The sequence below is a fragment of the Vicia villosa genome, linkage group LG2 (genome assembly GCF_029867415.1).
Source record: "Vicia villosa cultivar HV-30 ecotype Madison, WI linkage group LG2, Vvil1.0, whole genome shotgun sequence".
Taxonomy (NCBI): domain Eukaryota; kingdom Viridiplantae; phylum Streptophyta; class Magnoliopsida; order Fabales; family Fabaceae; genus Vicia; species Vicia villosa.
This window is the reverse complement of record NC_081181.1, coordinates 42,593,047-42,608,517: the sequence shown is the minus strand read 5'-3', so window position 1 is coordinate 42,608,517 and position 15,471 is coordinate 42,593,047. Positions and strand designations below refer to the sequence as shown.

The window sequence follows — 15,471 nt, the reverse complement described above, 5'->3', positions numbered from 1 at the left end:
TGTTTGTCATTTATAAAATTTAAAATTTTAACTAGACAACTTCATCAATAATCAATATATATTTATTTATATATAATATAATATAATTGAAATATTACCATTAAAACTATAATGGGTCAATTCTATCCAAATACAAAATAATATATTACGGATACACACGGGTAATTATATGGTGCGCGCATATGGTACTGATATTAACACATTTAAAAAAATGTTGAATAATAACGAGAATAAGTTTACAATTGATTTAAATAGTTTTATAAATAATTCCAAAACAAAAATATTTATATATAGGAATAATTACCTATTGATTCAAATATTTTTATATATGGAATAATATATTTGATTTGTAAATTGAGTTTAATCAATTATATTAAATATTTATTATTAATTGTATTATATAATTTGATAGAATATTTCTTCATTATAATTTGTCAATTTAAAATTTTTGTTATTATAAAATATTTTAATTATCATCAAATATTTTTAAACAATGTTAAAATTAATTTATTTTTGTTTCAAAAATATCATCGAAATATTGAATATTAATAGAAACATGAAGTTACTGATAAAAAAATTGAATATTAACGGGAACATGTAGTTATTAATCAAAATATTGAATATTAATAGATTTTTTTTAATATTAATGGGTACATGAAGTTACTAATCAAAATATTAAATATTAAAGGCAATATTAAATTACTGATCAAAATATTAAATGTATTGAATATTAACGGAAACATGAAGTTACTGATAAAAAATGGCATGTTAACGAGACCATAAAGTTACTGATCAAAATATTAAATATTAACGAGAACACGAAGTTATTGATCAAACTATTGAATATTAACGGGAAAACAAAGTTATTGATCAAACTATATTGAATATTAACGGGAAAATGAAGTTATTAATCAAAATATTGAATATTAACGAGAACATGAAGTTAGTAATCAAAATATTGAATATTAACGTGAGTATTAAATTACAGAGCAAAGTATATAATATTAACGGGAATATGGAGTTACTGCTAAAAATATTGAATAATAACAGAAACATGGCGTTATTAATCAAACTATTGAATATTAACAAGAACAAATTTGGAATATTAACGGAAACACGAAGTTAGTGATCAAAATAATGAATATTAACGAGAACATGAAGTTATTGATCAAAATATTGAATTTTAACGGGAACATGAAGTTACTGAACAAAATATTGAATATCAACGAGAACACGAAGTTACTGATCAAAATATTAAATATTAAGGGGAACATGAAGTTACTGGTCAAAATATTGAATATTAACGGGAAATGAAGTTTATTGATCAAAATATTGAATATTAGTGGGAACACGGAGTTATTGACAAAATATTGAATATTAACAGGAACACGAAGTTACTGATAAATTTTTGAATATTAACATAAACATTAAGTTACTGATAAATTTTTTGAATATTAACGAAAACGAATTTGGAATATTAACGGGAACACGAACTTATTGATTAAAATAATGAATATTAGCGGGGACGAGGAGTTACTGATCAAAATAATGAATATTAAGAAGAACATGAAGTTACTAATTAAAATATGGAAAATTAACGGGAAGAAATTTGAAATATTAACGGGAATACGAAGTTACTTATCAATTTAATGAATATTAATGGGAACATGAAGTAACTTGTCAAAGTATTTTTCTATTAATTATGTATTTTGAATGAATCATTATTATAAATGGAGTTTGTAGTGGTTTCTCATTGGCCTACAAGAGAGAGTTGATAGTTTGAGATTAGGCTGATAATTTGCGATTTTAAAACTTTTCCTTCATTATAATTTGTCAAATAAAATATTACTATTTTTTATAACTTTTTCAATTTTACCCAAAACTTAATTTTTTACTAAGATATTTTATTTTTCTCAATCACAATGCGCGAAAACGACGGGTACCCGTGCGAACGCACAGGTAAGACACTAATTATTTATACAATTCAATTCATTAATATAATCCTTATTTCCTTTATTCTCTTTATTCTCTCGTCAATAAAAAAGTGTTTCAAATTTCTTCTTCCCACGATTGTCATCTTGGATTCATCTCCTAGCTTGAAAGATTCACAAAATTGACTACCAAAGTCAAACAAGCAATTGCTACAGTCTGAGTCAAGAAACTAAACTTATTCTTAAACACCATAACCACTAGAGCTTATACCATCTTGAACCATGAGAAACATTTCTTCATCATCATCAAATTCAACATAGTTGTCATTCTCTTTTCATTTGGGGCAGTTTCTGAAAAGTGTCCCAACTTATAAAAACTTTTAACACTATATTCCTTCCTATATCTCCGCTTACCACGACCATGTGATGAGCGCCCCCTACGTCGAGCAGATCCACAAGTACTATTGGTCATTTTGAGAATTTGATTCTCCTCTCGATGACACCTTATGTGTTGTTCATGCACCAATAGGGTGATCACATCATTAGATTTCTCAACTAAAAGAGATTTCATGCGATTCACAATTGCTTGAGTTCGAGCAAAGCACTCATCCACTGATTTAATGTCTTTCATGGCAAGAACTTCAAATTCACGCCCAAACTTCAAATTCACACCTCAAGTGAGCTTGATTTTCATCAAATCCTGATAGTTTTAGAGTCACGAACAAGAATTGTCGAAGAATTAATCGCTTGAAATGGAATTTTCTTGGGCTTTGAATTCCTTATGCTTTGTTTGTGTTGGTCCGGGATGGAGTCAGCACCAGCGGCGATGACACCGTATTCAACAACGCTCAAGAAGGTTGGAGAAAATTGTTTTCTGCCATGGGAGTGCAAGTAGAAGGAGCAAGAAAAACTTCAAGAAAGAAGATGTTGGAGTTAGTTGCAAGTAACTTTTCCATTCTGTTAAGGAAGATGGGAGAATTTAGAAGGCAGAGAATGTGTATCGTCTTTGAATTGATGAATTTGTTGACACTTCGGGTGTTAGGAAAGTGGAATCATAACCGTCAAGGCTGGTAGAAGTGTTACCTGAATCAGGCTGTGAGACCGTGGAGTACAGTGCCCTTCAAACTGTGCACTTTGTGATGATGGTAAAGAAGATTGTTTGCACTTGTTTTTTTCACTGAAATAACATTCAATGCTGGCAACAGCTCTGCCTAGTTAGCTCTGTAAAAATGTAACACAGTTGCTGAGTTCATTTTTTAAATCTTACAGCAATGTAATATAATACCCACGCTACTAGCAGTTCAACTGTAAATTGGAGTTTATGAAAGCAACTAAACACATAAATGTGACAGAATACAGCTGAAATTCATGTGCATCTTTGCAATTGAAGCCGGCAACAGGCTCAAACTATCAGATTGAGCCTTAACATAAGTATTATAACTGCATATATTGTATTTTCTAAACACTCAATCAATCAATTTCTACGTAAAAATTACACACAAATAATATTGTATTTTCTAAACACACAATCAATCAATTTCTACGTAAAAATTACACACAAATAATATCAATTATCAGTTGTTGTTGCATGAGATATGCTTTTCTCCTATCATGACCAAATTTTCTTCTTACTATCCCTCTCTTTAACTCCTTGAGCCTGATCTCTGCTTGTGCTAGCTCTCTTATGTGACAAAGGAGCTTGACTAGCAACAATTGGCGGTTTTGTTGTTAGCCTACCAGTCCTTACAATTCTAGGTGGATCAGATTTCCTTGTGATTTTTCTATCGTGTAATGAGGTTATTGGCATTGCATAATGGTTCTCAACTTCGTTACTTCGGAACTGCCTTTTGTTTCTCATCTGTTGAGTAGAGTCATTCCCTTTTAACAAAGCAGAACTTTGATTTGTCTGGCGGTTTACCGAACTTGAACTACGTAAAATACGAGCCTCAATCTCATTCGGACATTCGCCATCTACGCGGGTTCTAACTATTTCAGGTGTGGCCGCCACTTTTACTGCTTCAATGTTACTGTGAGTTTGCTGCCACTGTTGCTCTCGCTCTTTGTATTTCTCCTCTAGTTCCTTCATCTGCCATGACATAATGCCACGTGGATTATTAATTAATATTAAATGAAACAACTCACTCAACAGATGCCAGAGACAGAAAATGGTAAAAGATCTATAGTGAATGTAAGGAGGAAGTTGGACAAATTAGACTGCTATTGCTATTACTTTCCTTCACTCAGGGTAAGGTTGTAAATGTGACAGTTATCAAGAGAACATTTAAAATGTTGGTGTGCAACAGAAAAAAATCAGTACCAGTTGTTTAAGCATGGACTCTGAGTTCTGCTCCTGCTCTTTCAGTTTTCTCTCAAGCTCCATGATCTGAAGAATAGGAAGCATTGAAAATAAAAAGAGGTCACTGAGAATATCTAATCAACTTAAAAGCCGAATATCGTAGTAAAGGAGCAGCTCTAGTGACAACCTTATCTTTTAGAAACGAAGATTCAGACTCAGACCCTTGAAACTGATCTTTCAGCTTCTTTTCTAGATCCCAAACCTGCAATAATGTACAAGAACTTAGCTCTTCCTTGAACTAAACTAATTTGTACAGTCAAACAAAAAAGGATAAACTTTTCTCCAATATATGTTGATCTTTTGATGATGTGTGTTCTTTATACTAAGGTTTCGGCATGTATATATACATAGAGAAGAACGGAGGAAGCAGTCATCTAAATGTGTTACAAACCTTCTGTTGGAAATTGGCTGTCTCCGTCTGCAGCTGTTCTTTTATTTTTTTCTCTAGCTCTTTGACCTTCAGAAGAAGCAAGTGTTTAGTTAGACATAATTTCGAATGACCAAGAAAAGAACCTATAAAACTTATATGAAAATCCAAGTTAACCATGCTACACAACCAATGTTACTGAAAAATGAATAGATGAATGAGCCACATCTCAAATGACAATCTTGAATAGAAAGCAACCTTATGTTGGAGTGTACAGCAGGTTTCTTCTTTTCCCTTCAACTTTTCACATAACTGAGAAATTTGTTTCTCTGATTGGTTTTGCATAGATGTTTTGAGCTCAATCTGGCCTTCAAGTTCTTTAATCTTTTCTTGTAGGCTTCTGTGGATATTATCCTTTCCTTTGGCCTTACTTTCAATGGTGTGCAAACTCTCTTCTAGTTTCTTCATAGATTCATCTTTACTTCTGCACTCGCTTCGTGCTTTGTCAAGCTATGCCAGTGTAAAAGGAAAAAAATATAATTTGCTTATAAAAGCATGGCAAAATTAATTTATTATGTTCCAGTAAGGATAACCAGCCTACCAGTGCTTTTGTCTTTTGAAGTTCACTTGTGTCAATTTGCTTCTTAACAGGACCTAACTCTACGCCCCTCACTCTAGTTGCAAAATTAAGTGAGCTCAGTGTCTCACCTACGTCCTGATCTGATGGACTTATTTGCACAAACATCAAAGTTTTTGAGTCACCTCCTGCAACATGATACCAAAAAATATGCAACATATTTTACCAATATGATCCTACAGAAACCAGATCTAACTCCTCTAAAATGAACAACAAACAAATGAAATAGCTAGACATACCTAGTGAGTCTTGGAGTAAATGTGTCAATTTAGAGTTCCTGAAATATCCAAAAGAAAATATCATGATTGAAATATACATTTACATATCAACAAAATGGGTAACAGTAAAGAGAATGGCGGGTATACCTATATGGAATGTGACTACTTTTTGCAGCTAAAGAGGATATCACATCTCCAAGAGCGGAAAGAGATCGGTTAATATTCTGTGCTTCCTTAAGTCGATCCCCTTGCACATCAGTCTTTGCAAGTCTCTCACTACCTGCCAAATCCACAAGCCAGAGCTTGCTCTTGGTACACTCGCCATTCATCAAATTTTTAGCCTTTACCATTATACATAGCATGCTGAATAAGAAATAGGTGATTATTGGTCAGTATAGAAATAGAAAAACTGACATTGATGTAGATGTACAAGGTGAGAAATTGGAAAGAAATATGGAAAAAATGCACGAGCTTGGTACCAATGAGATCGACTACTATGCTCATTAACATTATTACTTCCAACTGCTCTAGCATTACTCCCAGTCTGCAGTACGTTCCACACATCACATATGTTGTCAACCTTGGCTTCTACAACACCAGGGACATGATGATATCCTTCAGGACTCTGTTTTATCTCCAATCTGGAAACAATTTCAAGAGAATTCATTTCAGCTTACTAGAGTTTCCTACTTAGACTAGTACTGTTGCACATTCTAGCATGCTTGACAAAGCTTTACTATACCAAACTATCTCATGAATGGAATATCAATGACAAACCCGACGAGGAATACCTTTTTGATGTTGGCCCCGTAGCCAATAGGTCTCTGATTTGTTCATTATAAACCTCAAGCACACTAACAGCTATGTCGTATGAAAAAGTTTCACTCCTTTCCTTACTAACTCTAAACAAATGCTCAAGAGTCCTGTAATTGACTCCTCTATTCTGCTCTATTCCTTCCATAGTAAATGTTTTTCCTGTTCCAGTTTGTCCATAAGCAAAGATGCAAACATTGTAGCCATCCAGCACAGAGATTACCATCGATGATGCATCAGCAAATACATCAACTGTTAAACAAAGCAAACACTGTATTTTAGAAAACTTCCATTTATGTACTCCCTCCGTCACAAATTATAAGACGTTTTGGGCATTTCACACGAATTAAAACACTTAATTATTACTGTATGGGAAAGACAAATTATGCATGACTTTACAGTAATGCCCCTCATAATTACACAGGAAAGAGAAATTAAAAGAGTTGAAAGAATGAATGATAATAAAAATTTGAGGGTATATTAGGAAAAAAATATAAATGTTGCATTGGAATTGTAAAGTGACTTATAATTTGGGACAATTTTTTTGCAAAGCGTCTTATAATTTGGGAAGAGTGAGTAATTAATAATAATATGAATTGTGAACTAATTATGACAACAATGATTAATGATGGGCCAAACAAACAAAGTTCTTGTATTACACTATAAGCTCACCTTGATCATCTTTTGGTGTATAAACCCTGTCAAATCTGAATGATTTTTTGGCTGAGCCGCTAGTTGTCAAAATTCCAAGGCATCCATCCTTTGCTGCATCAAAATCCACAACTGTCGTACATCCAGCTGACATTTCAGCCTTATTCAGTGGTCGACAACGGCAGAAAACCCTAATGTTCCCTATGTATTAATAACAGAAGAGCGTAAGAATTTAATGTCTTTGATTTGATTTTACAATAATTCTTTCTAAATAGAAACAAAGTCTAACTGTACTATGTAGAGTAACATGATAACATACCTTTGGCCTCTTGAACTTCATTGAATAGCTTCTTTCTCTTTGTCATCTCTTCGTAATACTTCACTTTGAGATCTTCACACTGCTTAACTGCAGAGAATAATTTGTATATCCTTATCACGATTCATACTATTTCAAAGCTCAACATTAAATACAACTCTTCATTCTTAACTAAGAAAAATGGAGATCAAATACTGTAACTGAGGCATACCCAATTCTTGAACTGCAAAAACCATCTTATTTAATTCAGGGATTGAATCGACACAATCATGTGCTTCAAGGGAAAGTTGAGCCTGATCCCTCTTCATCAACTGCAAAACAAATTTAGTATTGATATTCTTAATGTCTTCCTGAGAATTATAAAAAATGAAAGTAACTTTAAACATCAACCTATGTCATTTACCTTTATTTTTTCCTCTAAACTGATAATTGCTTCTGCCCATTTCTTCTTATCAAGTTCATACCTGATAGAAATACTCCTCAGGTTCTCAGCTTGTTTTTCCACAGTTTGTTCTGACAGATAAATTGACAATAAAATTAATATCTTAAGTTTGAAAAGGTTAGAATGTGTGATGTCATTCATATACAGGCACGTCTAACTGTGGTAATTTTTTACAGCCACAAGCTATGCATAGAAAATAAAATAATCAGATCTCTAAGTTCCTACATATACATCACAGAAAATCTCATTAACCAAGCTGAGAAAGTTTTGCAAAAGACTGATTTCATACTTTTTCTGTTGGAAGACTCTGCAAAACATACCAGTAGTGAGTGACATGAATGTCACTTGGTCAAGCTCCGTCTGGACTTCTTCCATTTTCCTACTTGTTTCAGTTAATGATGTCCACGCCTCATAGCATTCCTTTGCTTTGAGCTCGCACTGCATAGTGAGCTCCTTTATCTTATTCTCATACTTTGCTGTAGATTTTGTCTGCAATACTTTCATCTGAAACATTCCAATTAAAAGCAGAACAAAATGATATCAGCCTATGATACTTCACACTTCAAACAGCCGCATATCAACTAGTTTTCACCTCTAACCTGATATGAAGAGATTTCAATCTGCGCATCACAGTAGTTACATTGAATGAAATCATTTGTCACTGGTGGAACTGTTTAACAAAATGTTGTAGAGAACAAGTTGCTGAGTAACATCAATGCCACTGGAAAACTTAATCAAGCAATATAAACAAAAAATAAGTACCTGAGGCTCTCCTAATGCAAATCCCACTAACAACTGGGCTTCCATTTAAACTTTCAAATCTTATGAGAATTACCCCATCATCCTTCACAATGGCCCTAGAATCTATCAATTGCAGTGGCTTGTTGACTCCAACAACTGCATATATATCCAATTCCGATAGAACCTGTCATATTAATTCAATAAAATATGAGTTCAAGTTATTACTTAAAAAATTTCTCAAATGTAAAACTTTAAAAAGAAAGTTTGAGTTAAGAAAAGCTTGCCTTTTCGTCTTGAATGTAAACATTGAACACCCTCATTCCTTTTGGCCCATTTACATTAATGATTTCAACAAAATGAAGGTCAACAAGATAGTGTCCAGGAGGAAGATTATGAATTCTATAACAAAAACTTCCCACCCGAGCTGACTGATATATAGACGGGCAATCTCCACCTTCCGCTATTTGCTCATTGGTGCGGAAAACATCCCCACCATCAAAAAAGGTATCACCCAGAAACTTAACTCCATCAGCTGCTTCATTAAAAGCATCCCCTCCCGCATTTACAAACATAACACACTCATCTGCTTCAAAAGATTTATCTTAGAAATAAACACTAGACACCGGAAATATGACACTGAAGTGCGTCGACGTTAGTAATCATTTGAAAAAAATGAATAAATTAACCGTAAACACAAATGTCGGTGTCAGTTTTGACACTGACACTGACACGACTTTTTCCGAGCTATTGGTGCTACATAGAATCTAAATCATGTCATAATTCTGGGAACATTTATTTACAAACTAGTACAATTTACAATTTTCCATTAACTATACCAGAATTCGAAACCCACAATTAACCCTAGTTTACTGTATCCGTAACATTTTCGTAAGTAGAGAAAGTAAATAGAACAACTAGCATTTCTCATCCTAATGTGTAAAAACGATAAACTCAAATTTGTGAGATACTGACCTTGGTTTTCAGATCTGGTGAATCCAGAAGGAATGAGTTTGGAACTAGAGTCACAGAGCATAGAATCGAACACAGCATCTTCTTCCATTTTTGAATCTTGATGTTCTGAAAATAGGGTTTGTGGCTCGTTACGAAGATCAGTGAGTTCCATAGGATCCATGAAAGAGGGAAAGATTAGAGGATTCAGGAGGGAGAAAGATTGTTGTAGGTGTTTGTGAATGTGGAAGATTTGAAGCGAGAGAGAAAGTGTGAGCGGTGGAATGTTTCAAATTTGAATTTCGTGTTACCGTTGATGAGAAATGAAAAGGGAGAGAGATAAAAGAAAAACATGCACGTGCACATTCACATCACATGGGTGATAATATGTTTCTAGGTGATTAATTAGTTTTTGCATTTTTTATTGGACGAAATAAAGTTTTAAATTTGTACCTTTTAATATGTTCGTTATGCTTTGTTATGTTTTTTTTTTTCCGCACTTTTGCAGATGTAGATACTAGTCAGAGACCCGTGCTTCCGCACGGGTGATTTTTTTGCTGGTGTAGTATTTTTGTAATGATATGAATAATATAAATAAAAGGAATTATAAGCATTATGCATAATTAAAAGGAATTGTTTTACTTGAATAGAGTTAGAGTTTTATTGATTGCTATGTTATACTCCCAATTCTTTGAAAACCGAATATCCATAGGAATCGTTTTGAAATTTGAAAATAAATACTTTAGTTTTCAAATAAAAGTTATTATTGTTTAAAATAAAATAGGCATTGTATTGAAAGTGGCTCTTAAGATTAAACATTATTATCGTATTCATGTGCTAATTTTATGTGTAATAAATGACCATATAAAAAAGGACATGTGAGTTGGAGAAAAAAAATAAAATTTTAACAAATGCAAATGTAAAATTTTAAATATAAATGAAAAATATGAAATAATTTACTTAATTGTAAATTTAACAATAATTATATAGAAAACAATGATCCACAAAAAAATGTTTAAGATAGGTTAAGAACACAATAGCAAAATTGGGTCAGGTAATTTAATAATTGACGATCCAACAACAATTAAAAGAAAATGTTATAGATCACTATGGTTTAATTATAAATGAAAAATGATCATATAAATTCAATTATATTAAATAATCATATAAAAAAAATACTATAAGATGGAGATAATAAAAATGAAATATTAACATTTAAAAATAAAAATCATCTCTCAATTAATAGTAATTGTTGATTAAAATAAAATAGTTACTATGTTGATAATGACCCGTGAAATAAAAAAATAATTTGATGCGATATAAGATATATTTAAAAACAAATGTAAAATAAACAATAATCATGGAAATTTAATTGTATTAAATAATGATAAAAAATCGTGAGATGGAGAAAAAAATAAAAATAAAGATATTATCTCTTAAATAAAGACAATGATTGATTAAAATAAAATAGACATTATGTTGATAGTGACCCGTGAGATAATAAATAAATAAATAGAGAAAAAATTAAAATGAAAGTAAGAAAGTATGAAAAAATGTGAGAGAAATTTGAAATTTTAATTAAGATAGAGAAAATGTGTAATGATCGATTAAAAAAATTAAATATGGAGTTGATAGTGGCCCGTGAAATAATTAAATATTTTTGGGAATAATAATTAAATGACCGATTATTAATATTTTTTGCGATAATAGATAAATGTAGAAAAATTAAAATGAAAGTATGGAAAAATGAAATGTGAAAGAAATTTGAAATTTTTAGTAAGATTAAAATTTAAAAATATATTATTAATATTTTTTGTGATAATAAATAAATTAAGAAAAATTTAAATAAAAGTAAGAAAGTGTGGGAAAATAAAATGTAAAAGAAATTTAAATATGACTTCCATCATCCATGGCTTACATGTGATGTCATCATTCATGCAATAAAGTTGTAGGGACAATGTTATTTAATTCGGACCAATGAAAAGCTAACACTTGGGGCATTCATTCAATAAAGTTGAAAGAGTGAATACTTAATTTGTTAGTTACAAAAATGACCTTTTATTAGTGCAAATAAATTTTGGTGAAAGGGTAATTTAGGCAATTTGGTCAATCTATTATTAATGAATAGATAGTAGATTAACATAAATTTATGTAATTTTTAATACTTTATCCCATTTCAAATCTTGTCAAGTGTCCCATTTTAATACTTTAATATGTTCGTTATGCTTTGTTATGTAATTTTTAATACTTTTTCTCTGAATTTCCAGAGGAATTCGGAGCAAAGGAGATGTTCAACATTTTCGTAGACTTTGGGTTGGTTGCGGAGGTGGTGATTCCACCAAGGAGAGATAAGTGGGGAAAAAGATACGGGTTTGTTAGATTCAGAAAGGTGTCGGACGTAAGGATGCTGGAAGTGGAGCTTGACAGTATTATTATTAGAGGACGAAAAATCCATGCAAACATACCAAGATTTCAAAGAGGAACTGAACCTCAACATGGAGTTCTCAATAAAGGAGGTCAGGCGAAAGGAGTAGTGGTAGGTGGTACAAGGAAGATTCAACAATACAAAGAAACAAAAGGAAATGTCTCATATGCACAGGTGGTTAAGAAAATTGGAGGTCTACAGGATAGGAAAAAACAAGAGTGGAACAAGAAGGAGTCTAGACCAAAGTTTGCACACCTGCAGATTGACATGGAAAAGGAAGATGTGAGGAGGTTCGAAGAGGCTTATGTTGGTGTTGTTGAAGAACCCGGAATGACTTACAACATACAAGCAGCTCTGCAAGCAGAAGGTTATTTCAGAATCAAGGCTACTCCGATGGGAGCAAACCTGTGTTTGATCGAAGAACTTGAGGAGGGTGAAATCAAAACACTGATTAAAGAAGATGCAGATTGGGTAGGAAAGTGGTTTTCAAATATCCATCCATGGAGTCCAGAGGATGTTGATAACGAAAGATTGACTTGGGTTCGTTGTTTTGGTTTACCTTGCCATGCATGGAACCAGAAGTTTTTTGAATTCATATCAAAAACGGTGGGCGTGTATGTTTGTATGGACAAGGAAACTAAGGAGGGGACGAGACTGGATGTGGCTAGGTTCTTAATCAGAACCAAATATTCAATGGTGTTGAATGAGAGCATAAACGTGGGGGTGAACGAACATATTTATAGCATCAAGATTGTAGAAGATATGCATGGTCCAAAGCGTATAGTGATACCAAAAGGTTGGGACGAAGACGAACATTCTGGGAGTTCGTCGGAGCCGGAGGAAGGTGAATGGGAAGAAAGCGGTGATGATGGCGATGAGGACGAGGTTCTCGGGGTTGACAATATTGTGTCAGATGATTTGACATTATCCTCTCAGAGTTTTATGGGTTCAGACAACCAAAAGAAAGGTGGCGATGGAACAGTACAAAGAAATAGAAAGGAGTCTAGTCTGCTTTCTATGGAAACTAACTTGGAACTAGGAGATTGTCAGAATATTCAAAAGGAAGCTTTACAAAAGTCTAACATAGGAGCACAATTCGTACAAGGTGAAAAGTCAATAGTTATTGCTGATGGTGAGGGAGCAATAAATGAGGGACAAATTGATGAAGCTATTGAGGGAGACAGAATTTTGCTAGATCTTAGAGGTGTGGCGGTGACAGGGTGCAGAAATGTTAAGAACGTTATACAGGATTGCGGTTCAAAGGACGTGGGCCAAATTGGTGTTTCTTGGTGTGGGCCCAACCAGGAGCATCAAGAATCTGACCCAATTTCGGGGTCTCCATGTGGGCTGGACCTAGTTAGGAGGCCCAAAAAGACTAAAGTTGTGGCAGAAATTTATGAGAATATCCAAATCCCTTTTGCTCCATCGTATTTCTCTACCCTCTTACACTCCCAAGGGAACCCTAATTTCCATTTGTCCATGAACATATCACCTGTACGTGATGTAAATGTAAGGAACAACTCTACCGGCACGATGGACACGGTATTATGTTGCAATTCTGTGGAGGATTCAGGAGTGAACCAAGGGAACCGTCGTATTTGGAAGTCTATCGATGGAATGCCGGCTAAAATCTGGAAATCGATAAAAGATTTAGGAATTGAAGGGGAAGAAGATGACGAAGTGTTTGAAGAGATTGTCAGGAGCATTGAAACAAGGGAAAGATCATGCTTTGTAGCAGGGAAGGTCAACACAAATGGTATCCCATGAATTTAGGAACCTTCAATATCAGGGGGGGTGGAAACACGGCAAAACGAAGAAGAATTAGTCAAATAATATCGAAGGCGAAGGCGGAAGTATGTTTCTTTCAAGAGACAAAAATACAAGTCATGGAAGAGAGAATAGTTAATAGCTTGTGGGGAGGGGAGGATTGTGAATGGTCAGCGGTAGGTTCTGAAGGACAATCAGGGCGAATCCTTACAATCTGGAAAAAAGGTATATTTGAGCCATCTTTCAGCTTCAAAGAGAAAGGCTTTCTAGGAGTTAATGCTAATTGGAAAGGTATGAATTGTTTCTTTGTAAATGTTTACTCATCTTGTTGTATTTCTGAAAACAGAGAGATGTGGAAAAAATTACTGGAATGGAAGCAAAAATTGCCTACAGGAGATTGGATAATTGGGGGTGATTTTAATGCAATTAAATCAAGAGAGGAAAGGAAGGGGAGAAAGGCATCCAGTGGGGTGGAAATGGAGGAGTTTGCGAAGTTTATAGAACTCATGGAAGTGGTGGATCTACCTGTGATAGGAAACAAGTTTACGTGGATTAACTCTAACGGGAAAGCGAGAAGCAGAATTGACAGAATATTACTTTCAGAAGGAATAATTAGTCGGTGGAAGGTTGTGGCTCAAGTAACAGGGAACAAGGACATTTCAGATCACAGACCGGTTTGGGTGAAGTCCAGCAATCTTGATTGGGGCCCCAAGCCATTTAAAGTTTTCAATAGTTGGTATGAACATGAAGACTTTTTCGGGTTTGTAAAGCAACATTGGGACTCGGTTACAGTCAACGGTAGTAGTGCTTTCACATTGAAGGAAAAATTTAAGAGGTTAAAGGATAGGCTGAGAGAGTGGAATCATAGTGTCTTTGGCCGGTTGGACTTGGAGATTGAAGAAGATGTGGAGGTACTGAATGAGCTTAAAATGGTAGACACATTTATTCCAAGCCAGCTAAGTCAAGAAGTTAACGACAACAGAAAAAAGTTTCAAGAAAATTTTTGGAGAAAAATTAATCGTAAAGAGAGTATGTTAAAACAAAAGGCAAGGTTGAAGTGGATCAAGGATGGGGATAACAACACCAAGTATTTTCATTCTGTCTTAAAATCCAGAACAAGGAAGAATACCATAGTTTCTATACAATCGGATCAAGGGTTGCTTGAAGGTGTCGAGGAGGTGAAAAGAGAAGTAAAGAAACATTTTGAGCAAAGATTCAAAAAGATGTCACGGCCTAGACCTCGGATGCAGGGGATTGAATTCAATAGTTTGTCTGAAGATGAGAGGGTAGTTTTGGAGGAGAAGTTTTCAAGGGAAGAAATACAAGAGGTGGTGTTCAGTTGCGAGGGTGACAGAAGTCCTGGGCCTGATGGGTACAATCTACAATTTATCAAGAAATGTTGGAACATTGTGGGAAACGAGATAATCCAATGCATTCAGGATTTTCATGAAAAGGCAACACTTCCTAGAGCTATGTCGGCCTCTTTTATCGCTCTTATCCCAAAAGTGGAGCACCCTCAAGGCTTTGAAGAGTTCAGACCAATCTGCCTAATCGGTTGTATATACAAAATCATCTCAAAAGTTCTGGTTGGTAGGTTAAGGAAGGTGATAGGCAAACTAGTTTCAAAGTCACAAACAGCCTTCGTACCCGGAAGACAGATTCTAGATGGTGTGCTTGTAACGAACGAGATTGTAGATTTTGCACGTAGAAGAAAAAAGAGTTGCTTATTGTTCAAAGTCGACTTTGCTCAGGCGTATGACTGTGTTGATTGGGAGTTTTTAAAAGAAATGCTTATTAAAATGGGATTTGGCCAGAGATGGATGAAGTGGATGTTAGCGGGCGTTTTTAATAGTAATATG

At 34.0% G+C, this 15,471-nt stretch overlaps 1 protein-coding gene across 2 annotated transcripts; it reads right to left on the bottom strand.

Moving 5' to 3' along the window:
- Positions 1–3,277: 3,277 nt before the first annotated feature.
- On the bottom strand, positions 3,278–9,752 carry LOC131650243 (kinesin-like protein KIN-14R). 2 transcript variants are annotated; one of them, XM_058919963.1, is made up of 19 exons: positions 9,445–9,752; positions 8,757–9,058; positions 8,494–8,656; positions 8,331–8,401; positions 8,052–8,235; positions 7,693–7,802; positions 7,501–7,600; positions 7,293–7,379; positions 6,995–7,174; positions 6,301–6,574; positions 5,989–6,150; positions 5,657–5,872; positions 5,531–5,568; positions 5,256–5,419; positions 4,913–5,164; positions 4,679–4,744; positions 4,415–4,489; positions 4,249–4,314; positions 3,278–4,017 (listed from the first exon to the last, which is right to left on the bottom strand). In XM_058919963.1, exons 1-19 carry the CDS (start codon positions 9,602–9,604, stop codon positions 3,541–3,543), a joined length of 3,147 nt encoding a protein of 1,048 aa, XP_058775946.1. In that variant the 5' UTR covers positions 9,605–9,752; the 3' UTR covers positions 3,278–3,540. The 2 variants fall into 2 exon arrangements, with proteins under 2 accessions (XP_058775946.1, XP_058775947.1); XM_058919964.1 differs by having other exon boundaries at positions 8,757–9,055; positions 9,445–9,751.
- Between the last annotated feature and the right edge of the window lie 5,719 nt (positions 9,753–15,471).